This window comes from Apus apus, chromosome 2 (assembly GCF_020740795.1).
Source record: "Apus apus isolate bApuApu2 chromosome 2, bApuApu2.pri.cur, whole genome shotgun sequence".
NCBI lineage: Eukaryota > Metazoa > Chordata > Aves > Apodiformes > Apodidae > Apus > Apus apus.
In genome coordinates, this window is record NC_067283.1 from 76,360,877 (window position 1) to 76,375,079 (window position 14,203).

At 34.6% G+C, this 14,203-nt stretch overlaps 1 protein-coding gene across 1 annotated transcript in view; it reads left to right on the forward strand.

Moving 5' to 3' along the window:
• CDH10 (cadherin 10) overlaps nt 1–14,203 on the forward strand; it is an 86,648-nt gene that overhangs the window by 56,668 nt on the left and 15,777 nt on the right. The window contains exons 4-7 of the mRNA XM_051611635.1: nt 4,085–4,204; nt 4,813–4,980; nt 10,000–10,187; nt 13,578–13,831. Of these exons, the coding sequence (XP_051467595.1) occupies nt 4,085–4,204; nt 4,813–4,980; nt 10,000–10,187; nt 13,578–13,831 (730 nt within the window). The remainder of the gene's footprint in view (nt 1–4,084; nt 4,205–4,812; nt 4,981–9,999; nt 10,188–13,577; nt 13,832–14,203) is intronic.

Below are 14,203 nucleotides of genomic sequence, written 5' to 3' on the forward strand. Positions count from 1 at the left end.
TTTGCTATTTAGAACTATTTCTCTGTTCATCTATTGTAGCCTATATATTTTGCAATCATACTTTATCTTTATTCCATCCTGTATCTTCAGTCCTATCTCTGCTATCCATAATGCTCCCTAGCTGGTCTTTTCTGCTTTTGAATTAGAAATATCAATATATGCTTCATAAGATGTTACCTCCCTCTGGATTTAGAAATGAACTACAAGTTGAGGGTCTCTTCAGTCTATCGTCTCTACCTGTAGTTATCTTTTTGTCTCTCTTCAGACAGCGTTTAGAGCTACTATTGCTTGGCTTTCTCCCTAGGCTATTTGTACACTGCCTCATTAGTGCTGTTCCACCAATTACCAATGCATAATCCTATCTGCCGTAATATTTATCCTGTAACAATTTCTTCATGTTTTCTACTAAGAAAGTTATTTTCATTTTTTTTTTTAAATAATTCTCTCACCAAACTCTTTTGCATCATCTGGCTTATAATTTCATAATATCAGTAATGACAGATTTTGAGAACCCAAATGATGACAATTTTCAATTTTTGCAAACTCCACCTTCACTCTGCACACAAATCCTGATATAAGGGAACAAAAAAGGAGAAAAAAAACACCAACAAAAGAACTTATTTGTTTTGCTTATTTCTGTGTGTAGTGTACTTTTTTTTGTTGTTGATGTTTGGTTGTTTTTTTCTTTAAAAGGTACATTTTAAAAGAATTGGAAATATCCACTGATGTGCTTCATTCCTAGTTGTTTTCCAAGACCTTTTCAACAGCAGCTTCTCTGAATATATAAACCTTCCCACTTCTTCTCTGTTACTCTGCTGCACTGAATAGTTTATTTCAGGAGAGAACATGTGTCATTATTTTCCCCTTTCCCAGTAGAAAAAGCAGAAAATTTCTGTTAATTTGATTTGTCATTTGTATGGATAATTTACTATGGAGGTTACTTGGTCTAGTTAAATATCACGTAACTCAGTTGCGAATAAGGAAAAGAAAACACAAGTTCTAAATTCAGCTCTACAATAGATATTCTGTGAGTTCTTTTTCCGAGTTAATTATCACCAGCAATTCTTATCTAATGCATCTGCATTAGAAATGCATTGTGAGGGAGGTCAAAGTCATTAATATGTGCGTGGTGTCTGAAGATGCTTACAGGGAACACATTAGAAAGGGCCAAATATTTTAATTACTGTTATAGTACAAGACCCTAGGGAGATTAAAAAATTATAATTAAAATTATGTTTTTTGAGAACTCAATCAGATAAATGACTGTTTACTTCTGGGCCTGGGCCTACCTCACCACTGTATAGTTTTAGCTTATTGTATAATAAAATTTGCCAGTATACAGGGGCAAAATTGCAGAATTCATCAGTCCTATTAATAACATAGCTGGTGCCATGTTCTCCAGGATATTAACACGGTCTTCCTTATGCACTCGTATACGGTTCAGATTAGACTTTAGAAACTGAAGGCCAAACGCTCTTTACTGTCTTCATCAGAAGCAATCTGTGCCTATGTAGAAGGCAGAGCAAAGCCCAGACTAAGTAGTTCTGACTAAGTCACACCCACACTGTAGGTTTTAAACCCCACTATTACTGATTGTCTTCTGGGCCTTTGTATTTCTGGTCCAGTTTTCAGAGAAACACAGAATGGTTTGGGTGGGAAGGGACCTTAGAGATCATCTAGCTCCAACCCCCCTGCCATGGGCAGGGGCACATTCACTAGACCAAGGGGCTCAAAGCCCCATCCAGCCTGGCCTTGAACACTTCTAGAGAGGGGACATCCACAGCTTCTCTGGGACAAACAATTTATTTGTAGTACTGAGCATCAGTGGTCTTCAGTGACTAGAGTGAACTGAAGCAAAACAAAAAAGGTGATGGTTTGACAGTTGATGTGCACAACATAATTGATACACTGATATAGTCCTCCTGTTCATTTCTCTGCATGGTTTCTGTAAGATTTTTCACAGAAATCACTGGTTTCTCTGTGGAAGCCTAGAGAGCCTGTCTCTCTTCCCCTTAAGAGCAGCAGTCAAGATCAAACTTCTGCATCCCAAATGGCAGGCAGAAGTGTAGTGATGCCCTTGTACTTTTCCTGCTAGGTATGTGACTAGTGACTGGCCAGCAAAAGCCAAAGAGCTCAGACAACATTAACAAAGGGTAGTCCTTACTGCTTTTGGGTGAAGGAGCGTAAGTTACCCTGAGTACAACCCATAGTGTAAATCGTTGTGCGATAGTGATGAAATTAAGGACCAAGTATTTTCCCACTGACGTTAAAGAGAACAGGATCAAATCTAGTTTCCAAAAGGGTCTGATAGATTTTATTGAGTGTACATGCAGCCATGCTCACTGCAGCTAGAGAGAAGGATAACTGATACTATTTTTTCTCCTTCATGTGTATTAAAATAGGATTAATATATATATGTGCATTATGAAACTCTTAACTGAGGCAGCAATAAATATTAGATGCATATTATTACATTGCAAATGGAATTTTAAAATTTATTTGGAAGCTATTAAACAAATTTTTCAGTTTTCTTCTACACTGTCCTTTAAAATACATTATGCATATTTCTTTAAACTGTAATGAAATAAAAATCTCCTACAATTGGCCTATTAATAAATACTACTGGTTTGAAGATCTGAAGGAAATTAGAAGCAACTTATAATTCAGTTACATGTAACAGAGATAAAATACCACCTTAAATAGTTTGCAGCATAGACTTTTCTCATTAATACATGGTGCTGTTGTGATAGCTGCCTTGATGATGAGTGTATTCCAGTTTTATGGATATAATATGGAGGATCTATAAGCTTTACTCAGATAATGCCATGTCTATCACTGTATTTAGGGTGTTGAGTTTTTTTCTTTATCTGAACCACTATGTTACTGAACATTATTTGTTCACATCTCTCTTTTACATACCCCTTTGCTACTTCAGAGAAGATATTCTTTAGGATCAAGTATATAATCTAGTGCTGAAGTTGGCTACACACTGCAGTGGTCCAAAAAGTGCATTTAAGAATCAAGGCAACACTCTTCTGACTTTAAAAATATTTAAAAAAAGACCAGCGTGTCCTTTCACAGAGTTTATTAGACCTATATTTACAAATGGAAACAAAGGGAAGGAGGGTTCCCTCACCATTTATAGTCACGGGCAAAACAGACTCAACTTGGGGGAAAAGGTCTGAAGGTCTTCTGATCCTCAGAGGGCTAACCAGTCACATGCATATGATTATTTATTTACTTGTTTATTTTCACTTCTTTCCTGTGTACTAAAAATCATATCTGCATTTTATGGAGGTACAAGATGGGAGAGCCTTGCTGATACTTTATTTCTCTGGTGGAAGAGTTCAACAGAATGTACAAACTATTTTTATTCAGCAAGAAATGGCAGAGGGAATTGTAAGCATTACCTGTTTTGAAGGACTGGTATATTCCACTAAAATGTAGAGCTGGTCTTTAAGATTAGAAAATTTCTTGTAGTCTAACCCACATATTTCAAAGTCCATACAACAATATTTCTTTTGGTAGTATGTATCTATACTTACACTTTAAAAGTAGGGAAAACTGATTACTAGTTTTTCCCAAGTTCCAATGACCTATTTAATCAACTTTTCCTGTCATGTTCCTGCATGCATAGTTTCATACATTGGTCAACAACAACAAAAAAAACCCAAACCAAACCAAAACTAACCAAACAAAAAACCTGTTCTAGGTAATGGAAAGCAGATACTTATTGTAATAAAAATAATTAAGTCTTCTGATAAGAGAAAGTGAGTACATAAGTATGAAATTTTTATAGCTGGGTAAGAATTAGAATTCAACTCAACCAGAGCTATAACTTACCTTTGATAATTAGATTTTAATCACACCTGTGGGATTTGGGAAGTTTAGATTCAGTTTATTTAGGATAAGATCCTGAAATAGATAAGAATGTAAATGAAGTTGACTGGAAGATCATAAATATATTTGAGAATCCCAGTTAACAGTAGCTGAAATTTCCTTTGGAGTATGCTCAAATGGAAATGGATGTTCTTGGATCTCCACCCAGTACCATGTGAAAATAAGTTGACTATGGATGTTTCAGGTACTTCTGTGGTGCAAGTTACAGCTACTGATGCCGATGACCCTTCATATGGAAACAGTGCAAGAGTAATTTACAGCATACTTCAGGGACAGCCGTATTTCTCTGTGGAACCAGAAACAGGTCAGGGAAATTGCAATTATTCCCATTTACCATAAACTGTGGTCTTTTCATTTCATCTTAAAAATCTTAAATCACCTAGAGAATTAACTTTAGAAACTGACTGAAATGAAATAATGTTTCTTGGTTTTTTATAATAATGTATAACTTTTGTATTAATATGATATATTAGAGTTATTACAGCTGACACTATGATGCATAAGTAACTTTACAGTGGTACTACTGAAAGATTCAAGATTTAAGTAACAACATTTCTGGTAAAGGTTCATGTCCTAGAAAAAAATGTGCTTTTTTTTCTTAATGGCTCTACTTGGACTAATAAAAGGTGTTCTTTCTACTCATAAACCTTATGCCTAAATATATTGAATATTTTTTGATATGAAATATAAGCTGGGAAGGGAACTGTGATGTAGAACTAAGGTTTGTTCAACAGGCAGCCTATACTGAAGACTATTTATAAAGCTTAGGAGCAGAAATCTATATTTTAAAATATGCAATATATTTTTTAGGTATATATTTCACAGACAGATAATACAAAAAAGATGCAGCAGATTGCTGCACATCCAAAATAAAGAGATTATTAATTTTTTTGTTGTTTTTATTTATTTAAGGCATCATCAGGACTGCTTTACCAAATATGAACAGAGAGAACAGGGAGCAGTACCAAGTAGTTATCCAGGCAAAGGACATGGGAGGCCAGATGGGTGGATTATCAGGAACCACCACCGTGAACATCACTTTGACTGATGTCAACGACAATCCACCTCGATTCCCCCAGAGTAAGCTGTATTTAATTGTTGCCTTGCACTGTAAGAGCTTCAAACTAAAGAGTTTAGCAATCACCATCTGGTTTAATTTTGAGTAAATCTAGATTATGGGGCATACATGAACAAAAAAAGGCTTATGTGCTGATTTATTCACTGTTATTAAAATAGTATATTAAATGTTGCAGCATTTGTTTGTTAGGAGAACAGTTACATGGTCAAATGTAACTGCTTCAAACCTGGAATACTTTCCAGTATTATGGGAGTGGGTGGTATGCGGACTTAAAAGAGTATTAGAGAAGTGTTTTCTTTTCCCTTACCTATTACTTAAATCCTATATACTCCCCCACTGGAAAATAAAACATGTAGTAATTTTATATATGCAGAAATGTTTGAATTGTACTATCTGCTTAAATATTTAATCATGAAGAACGTGGAAAAGAAATTACTTGAAGGGAATCAAACAGATATGTATTTTTCCAGTTACAGTACCACAAAATCAAACCTAACAGAAAATTTTCCAAAGTGAAATGACTGGCATTTGACTATATTTTTTTATTGCACCTTAAGTTTATGAAAGCCTTTTATAATGCTCTTTAACTTCTGATAGTACAGCTATCAAGTCTTTGTATCCTCAGACTAAAATACAAAAGCATTATTGATCTCTATGCACTATGGAAATATTAAACTGCAGTACCAAACGTGTTAAAGGTTAAGCATTTTGTATACATTTAAAGGCTTTTGCTTCTACTGAAGTTGTAATGTTTTGTTTGGATACACTTTAAAGAATGAAAAGTATCTGCACTGTGCATTTTTATTTCTGTAGAGCTCTGCTGAATCAAGTAGTTATTGATGGTCAGCTTTCAGACTGAAAATAACAGAATCAGCTTTAAATAATTCTGATGCTCTTTATGGCACAAATAGAGCACATAGTGTTGGGTTTTTTTAAGTTTAGTGTTGTAGTTAATATATATGTCTTTAGCAAAGATGTTAATTAGCATGTGATTTCCTATACATACTCAAAATAGAAAAATGATGAGCAGTTGATTACTTAAAATTTCTGCATTTCCACATAGGCCCTATTCTGGACATTAATTTATTGCTAATCATTTTATGTTCTTTGTATTTACACAAATTTATGATTTATTATTTTTCCTGTTTCCATTTGTATATAGAGAATTACAGTAATTCCTTTGCTGTGTAGGTGAGGAATGCTGCATGACTATTTTGGAGATTCATTGAGGAAGACTATTCAGAGTTGTCATGTTAAAAGCTTTATGGAAAAGCTAATTTCAACAGTTAAATTTAAGACAATATAGAAGCATCAAAAATTGATATTTATATACTTTTTTCTTCTTTTTTCTTAAACACTGTGTTAATACTTAGAACAATGGAATCAACTTTCTAGACCATTTTTACATGACTTATCTAGCAGTCCAGCATCATATTTGAGTCAGATGAGGATTTGATTCAGTATCGTAGAAATAGCTCTGCATTTTTTTTGTCGTTTTAATGGCAGTGTGCATCAGATGTGACCTTGGCTTTAAAGAAACTTTTAGTCTTACTTTAATGGGGGGAGTTGTTTTGTTTTGCTTTTCTCTCCACTTCTTGCCAAGAGCTTTGCTAGATATAAATGTATGTTTCACTGGAAATGAAAGCTAAGACAGTTATAAAGCAGGCTGATTTTACTAGGTATATGACAATAAAAGTTGTGTTTAATCTTGAAATGCAAATAGACATTATAATGATGCCCAATTTTAATAGAGTTCAATGAGACTACTGGTATTGATACTGATGAAGTTATTCTGTTCCATTAACAAAAAAAACGCAATGTGTATTAGCTTAATGAGACAATCATACTCATACCAGATTTATAAATTACCAGGAAAAATATTAAAAGGTCCATTATGTTGTCTGTTGACTCATTGACACATTAAAGCTACATGTTTCATTAAAATGTTTCCTAACAGATTATATTTATCCCACAAGAAACTCACATTAGAATTATGAAAAAAAAACTCTATCTAGTGTATTTTATCATAATTTCTTAAAATAAATAAATAAATAAAAGAGTCATTAATTCCTTCATTGTTACAGATCAAGGATTCTTCAGAGTATTTTTTTTCCTCTTAAAGATATCCTGAAAACCATATAGATAGCAGTGCCTGTTCTTTTGAGGAAATGATAACATGTAAAATTTGATCAAGGTCCTTCACAGAAAGACCATAAAATAACTCAGATATTGGTTCTCTGTTTCAGCTGTAGTGTTTCCAAGTGTTCTCGGAAATAAGGAGATGGTGTTAATCAGTGATAAATGGGAAATCTGGTTTATGGACTTAGAAGCTTGAGTCTGACTTAGAATCATTGCATCTGTGTTATGGCAGCTCATGTCTCCTGTAAGACTATAGCCTGTATTGTTCCATAAAAAGATTTATCTTTAGATTATGGGCCTATTCAAGAGTGAATGGGAAGAAGGGTAAACATTAATATGATTACATTTTCATTGTTTATGACTGACTGAAGTCTTTCCAAACATAAGTGTATAGACTTTAAACGTCCAGCTGATTCCTGTACTATATGAAAAAGCTTTTCCTTTTCTTGATCCTCCATTTTTATTCCTGACAGACAAATGAAAGAACATCAGTCACTGGAGTATTTGCAAACAGTAAATTACTCTCCTTGAGTGAGAAGTGAGAGAAAAAGGATTTACAGCAGTTTTGCAAGAATAGTTCTGGTCTGATGTAGTTTGTGTTCTGATACAGTTTCTAAAGCTACCCTGCATCCCTTACTTAGTCAATGCATTAAATGTCTTCAGCGACAAAAACAATAAAATTGTCTTATACTAAAGTGGAGATTTCTATAAATTGATAGGTTAGAAATAAAATTATTTTTCAGATGATAGGTTTCTGATTATATTCACTCTTTGTTTCCACTACCTTACTAGCAATTCAAGATAGGAGCTCTTAAAAATTTTTAGACTAAATTAATGAGTTGGGTATTGCAGTGGTAGTCAAAGTAGTAAGCATTGCTTGGGGAAGTAGTATTAAGCTCTCCAGAAAAAAATATGGGAAGTAGTTGACACACCATGAAACTAATTACAGCATATACATATTAAGTTGGGAAGAAAGTGGTCTTTCACCCTAGCCTAAATGTAATATTGAATAAACACTAAATGGGAGCAGGGGCTGTTTTTTCTTCTGCTTTTTTAAAACATTAACCGATTATAGGGAGATTATATACTAACATAGCAAAGCACATAGATTTCGGTATTAGAGAAAGGTAATGAAAATGTCAGAGCAAATGCAAGATAAATCACTCAGCTGAAGCCAAAATATAACTGAGCAAAATTAAATTAATAGAATGTGGAGTGTATATGACAATAAAGTATTAATTCTGCTGCCATATATCAGTTTTGTACCAAAAGCTGCCTAAGTAAAACTAGATTAAGAAATTAAATTTCAAAAAATGTCATTCAATATTTGATTACAAATTGTATATGAATGTGTTTATCTTTTTTAATTTTTGCCTTTTTTTTTTTAAGTTTGAAAAACTACAACATAATGGAACAGAAAAAAAATAGTTCTATAGCATGAAAGTCTCAAACATCCCAATGAATAATGGGTTGGTTTCTTTCCAGGGATTGTTCCCTAAAAGAAAAACAGTTCTTTTTTCACTCTGTAACTGGCTTGTAATATAGTCTATTAGGACACACTGATAATCCTCACATGATTCACCTGTACTTACCTAAAGATATGATCAAGATTATATTGCCAGTGGCCTTCCCACAGTGTCTTGCCACTGCTCTTTTCCTACAACTCTTCCTTATTCCACAAAGTTCATAACTCCCTTTATGGGCTTCTCTGTATTTCTTATTTGTAATGAGGTGTATTTGTGCTGCTTTTTGGTAGCCTTTTCAGCATTTTCCTGTTGTGGTTTCTGGCCATTACCTGTTCCACAGTTGTGTCACTTTTAACCAAGGTAACTTTCTACCTCACTTTACTTACTTTAGGAAGCCCGTGAGTAAAATGACAAATCATGGAACACAACTAAGGCTAGAGAAGAAAATGCTTTGATGACTTAACTTTCATCTTTGGAATGACAGCTGTATTTGCATTAATTTAAAAATATTTTTCTGAGAATTCTTCATGGTGCATTTTGTGTCCCACATGTATTCCAACCTCATGACAAATGGAATCAGAGATCTCAACCTTTACTTACAGTTTTCTCAGTAGGGCTAGAGCATAGACTACTAACATGTGTGGTAAGATATGTATTTCAGTTTATCGCAGCATATAAGAATTATGACAGTTCTGTACCTATGGTTGTTGGGGTTTTTTATCAGCATTATGACACCACAATAAAGAGATACAACTGAACTAGGAAAAGTAGCACAAACCCAAAATTGCATAGTTCATACACCTTATTTAAGTATGAAATAACTGCTTTAAAAAGTAAAGGTGCATGTTCTACTTGTGGATTTTCAAAAAACAATCCCTGCATTAACATGTCATTAGAATTTATCATTGTATCTGACTACATAGTTTTGAAAGCTGAAATGTCAATCTGCTGCTTAGAATTAGGAAGCGAAGTCAGGGAATTGAGTTCTTTTTGTTGCTTCTATGATTAAATAGATGAAAAATGTATTCCCAAAGATTTACTTTAGATTTCAAGGGGAGAAAAGGAAAGTGGAGCCTGAAAAGAATACAGAGCAGTCTTTCCAGATGGTGTTTCAGGAATGACAAAGTCAAGAAGAGTCAAGAGTTGATTCTCCTTTGAGACAGGAGAATGGAGGCCCTTTTCAATTCTATTTTTCTTATTTGGTTCTTCTAAATTTTTTTTTTCAATCTTCCACCTACAGATTTCTCCTGCATAGTTTTCTGCCTCTTTTTGCCCATCCTCCCAGTATTAAATAATGAGTTGTCTAGAATAAAAATTACACAAAAATATGTACTAAGCTATTTTGTGACACGATATTCGTTAATGCATGAGTAATGGCTTGTGAGGCTCCTGAATGGCTCTTTGTCTCTTTGACAGGTACCATCCACCTCCGCATTCCTGAGTCCTCCCCAGTTGGGACAGCCATTGGCAGCGTCAAAGCCACAGATGCAGACACTGGAAAAAATGCAGAAGTAGAGTACAGAATTATAGATGGTGATGGGACAGATATGTTTGATATTGTTACACAGAAGGACACACAGGAAGGCATCATAACTGTTCGAAAGGTGTCTATCAACAACATTCACTAATTTGGTGTCAGTGTTATGTCACAAATGTTCATTGAAAAAAGTGCTCAGGTGTGCTGACATGTTCTAGCTGCTTAGCACTTCGAAGCATTGTCCCTCAGTAACTGAACAGTACTGTCTTCAGATGAACTGGAAATATCAGACAGTAGCAGTATCTGAGATGCAGCATAGCTTTAAAGTATTATTGCCAGCGAAGTGTGTAAAATATGAACCATATCCAGTATGTTAGGACTAATTATCTCTGTGAGTTCAAACACAGATTTCTTTAGTATTCATATACCATATTTTCTTCATCAAGCAATGTGCAGTTCACTCACTACTGAGAGACATTTATGTTTGCGATTCTCATCAACTTGGGAACTTAGAATTCTTGTCAACTCTTAGGGAAGATCCAGTGAGCCTTGAGTCCTCTTCAGTGTATACCAGAACACAACAAACTCACAGAAGCTGACTTGTAAGCTATATCATTTTGTTCTTGTTTCCAACATGTCAGCTGGTTGACATGGGAGCAGTGAATAATCATTGTGTCCCTGGTCACACAAAATCACAAAATGTTAGGGGTTGGAAGGGACCTAAAAAGATCATCTAGTCCAACATCCCTGCCGGAGCAGGATCCCCTAGAGCAGCTCACACAGGAACGCATCCAGGCGAGTTTTGAATGTCTCCAGAGAAGGAGATTGCACAACCTCTCTGGGCAGCCTATTCCAGTGCTCTGTCACCCTCACAGTGAAAAAGGTTTTCCGTGTGTTTACATGGAACCTCTTATGCTTGAGCTTGCACCCGTTGCCCCTTATCCTATCACTAGACATCACTGAGAAAAGCCTGGCTCCGTCCTCCTGACACTCATCCTTTATGTATTTGTAAACATTGATGAGGTTGCCTCTCAGTCTCTTCTTCTCCAAGCTGACGAGACCCGGCTCCCTCAGCCTTTCCTCATAAGGGTGATGTTCCACTCCAGGGCTAGCTTTAGTTATGCCCTCTGTCTTGCATGTCAGAGAACTTTCAGACATACAAGATCTCACAGTTGAAAAAAAAAATTCTTCTGCTCCTCAACAGTTTCCCCTTCAGAAGTCCCTTAGTTCTTTTAAGTGTGATTTTGAGATATGTTCCTGAAAATTTCAGGGAGCATTTCTAGCATAAAGCACTTTTATATTAGCTTTTAAAGCTAATCTCCTTAAGCATAGAATAACAAATTAAACACTGCTATGAAATATATCTCTGCATCTCTTGATAAAGGCAACCAAGGAAAAGATAAGTTCAGCAAAGATCAGAATGTGTTCCTTTTTAATCTATATGTTCTTCTATGTTTATAGTCACCATTGTAATTTATTTGGAAAGGAATGAAAATAGGAAGCTTGAGGCTGAATATTTTTCCTTCTCCTAGATGTTTGTGAAGGGTCCTGTTGAGTTGCTCCTTTCTTGTTCGCTTCAGATTTTTCACACAGACTATTATATTAAATCAATACAGTCTTGAAAAAAAAGTCTAGTAACTGATCAAGCATAAAAATTTGATAAGCTGTATTACAGCAGCTCCAAAAATGTCACCGATAAATGCTAATGAACAAGATCTTCACTTTTGTGTCATTAACAATCTAACATATTTTGCAGTTTTCAGGATGCTTTCTCATATTAATAAGTAAGTAGCTTATTTGGATAGCACAGACAACAGCATTAACCAGCAAGGAAGAAGATATCCTCAGTTTGTTACTTTATGAAATATTCTTTATTTTCTTGTTATTTATCCAAGTCAATGGTAACTTCTGGTTTCAGTAGTGAATAACTACAAATATCTGGTTTTCCTTTACTGAGCCTTTAAGTTATTAAGTCGGAATTTAATACCTGCTGCAAAAGAACTTTTTCTATACAATTTCTTTAAAACCAAAATAATTGGTTTGCCACAATTTCATATATTTGGGAAACAGCTTTGTTAATTACCAGTGATATGTTGCAATACTTGTACAACCACACATTTTTATGTCCATGTGTTGCATTGTAGCCTGAAGTGTTGTCCAAACTGTATGTGAATGTACTAGTAGCAAGTTACATGCATATACATGGTGCACCTTCTGACAAATTAAGCCAGCTAATTAGAATAAAGCAGGACTAACATAGCTTATTTACTTCTAGGCTAGAAGCTAATGTCTGTTAACAGGAACATGCTGCATTTTATAGACACACCCAATAGTCTCTGATCTAGCTTAAATGGCAGCATTTTGTTGCATTTCTCAATTTTATTAATAGGTATTCTCCCTTTTCCTCTATTTTTTTTAAAACAAGTTTGAGGCAGTGGGGAAATTCATTCTCTCACTGGACTGCATCCTTCAGCTCTTAAATGGAATATTTAAATTTCTAGCCTGTCACTCTAGCATCTGTCAGGAACATTAATTTGTATTTAAAAGCAGTTAGGCAGAAAAAACAATCTTCCACCACCTATTTTGGTGCATGAAAACAGCCAGTTTGATATCTTCCCGAGACTTTCAGTGAGTTAATTAAATCTTTTGTGTGTCAGAAAGGTAAATTCTCAGCTTGCTCACTTCCTCAGTATCATTAATTAGCTAACACATTTTATCTATGACATTTAGAAAAAATTGAAGGAATTAAGCTTTTTTTCCTTCCAAAATGGTTTCTAATTATAACACCAAATGTTTCTTCCTTTCACTTTAAAGGGAGCTGCTGACAAAAATATCAATTCTATTTTGAAAAAAAAAAAAAACAAACCACCAAAAAATCAACACACAAAAACAAAACAACAAAACCAAATCAAAACAAACTCTAATATTAGATTAATTAAATTAAAAGGAAAAAAAAAAATGAAACTCCTAATGTTTCTCTAGTTGTAGAGGACTTTGACACACACCCCCCTTCTGTGAAAGAAACCCAAAACATTCCTGGTATTTAAGGCCAACTACATTTGTTTGACAATAAAGATGCTCAGACCATTTTGAGTATCCAAGAGTTTATAATATTTCCTGATAAATATTAGTATAGAACACTGTGTTCTAAAATGTTACTATTTCAACTCTGTATTTCAAATATTTTATATGCTTATATGATTGTTTCAAATCCATGTTCTTGTGAAACAGATGGAAAATTCACTAACTGGTAAATTTGCACTGAACATCATTTTGTCATTCGTGCTACAATTCAAATAATATTTAGGAAGAGAAGCTTCCTATAAAAACAATGGAAATTTCTTACTAGAGAAAGTTATTCCTGCACTCTGGAAAATTTGAACTGCATTGTGGTTCCCCCAACCCAGGGAAAGGTCTAACAAGGCTACAGTCCTCTTCAGTTTCTCTTATGTATATAGGTCAATATCTGTCAATTTATAATGTAATGTAATAAATGTATTATCATCTTCCTTTTTAGCCACTGGACTATGAGTCAAGACGACTTTATACCTTGAAAGTAGAAGCTGAGAATACCCATGTGGATCCACGTTTCTATTATCTTGGGCCTTTCAAAGACACAACTATTGTGAAAATCTCTGTGGAAGATGTAGATGAACCTCCTGTTTTCAGCAGATCTTCTTATCTTTTTGAGGTGCATGAAGATATTGAGTTGGGAACAATAATAGGAACAGTAATGGCACGGGATCCTGACTCACTGTCAAGTCCGATAAGGTAATACTCCAGTCTCTGTAAGCACACAATTTGCTAAAGAAATTAGGATTAATAATAATACAACATGAATTTTCACATAACCATTGTTCACAGTGAGAACATCCTAGTATTTTTTTCTGTTATTTGTTAGTGTCCCAGAGATAGATAGAATTGAGAATGATGCTATTCATAAGGCTCTGAACACCTCAGGGAACAGCCATTCACTTGCACCCAAGAGACTGCGGAAAAGTGAAAGCTTATTTATTGTCTTTGAAGTCAAATGTCACATAACTTCTTAATGAGGCCCAGGTGGCAAACCTGGAATAGGAAGTGAAACTGAATCTAACTTTCCCCTGTAGTGATTAATGTGTATGAAAACTATAGAAGATAACA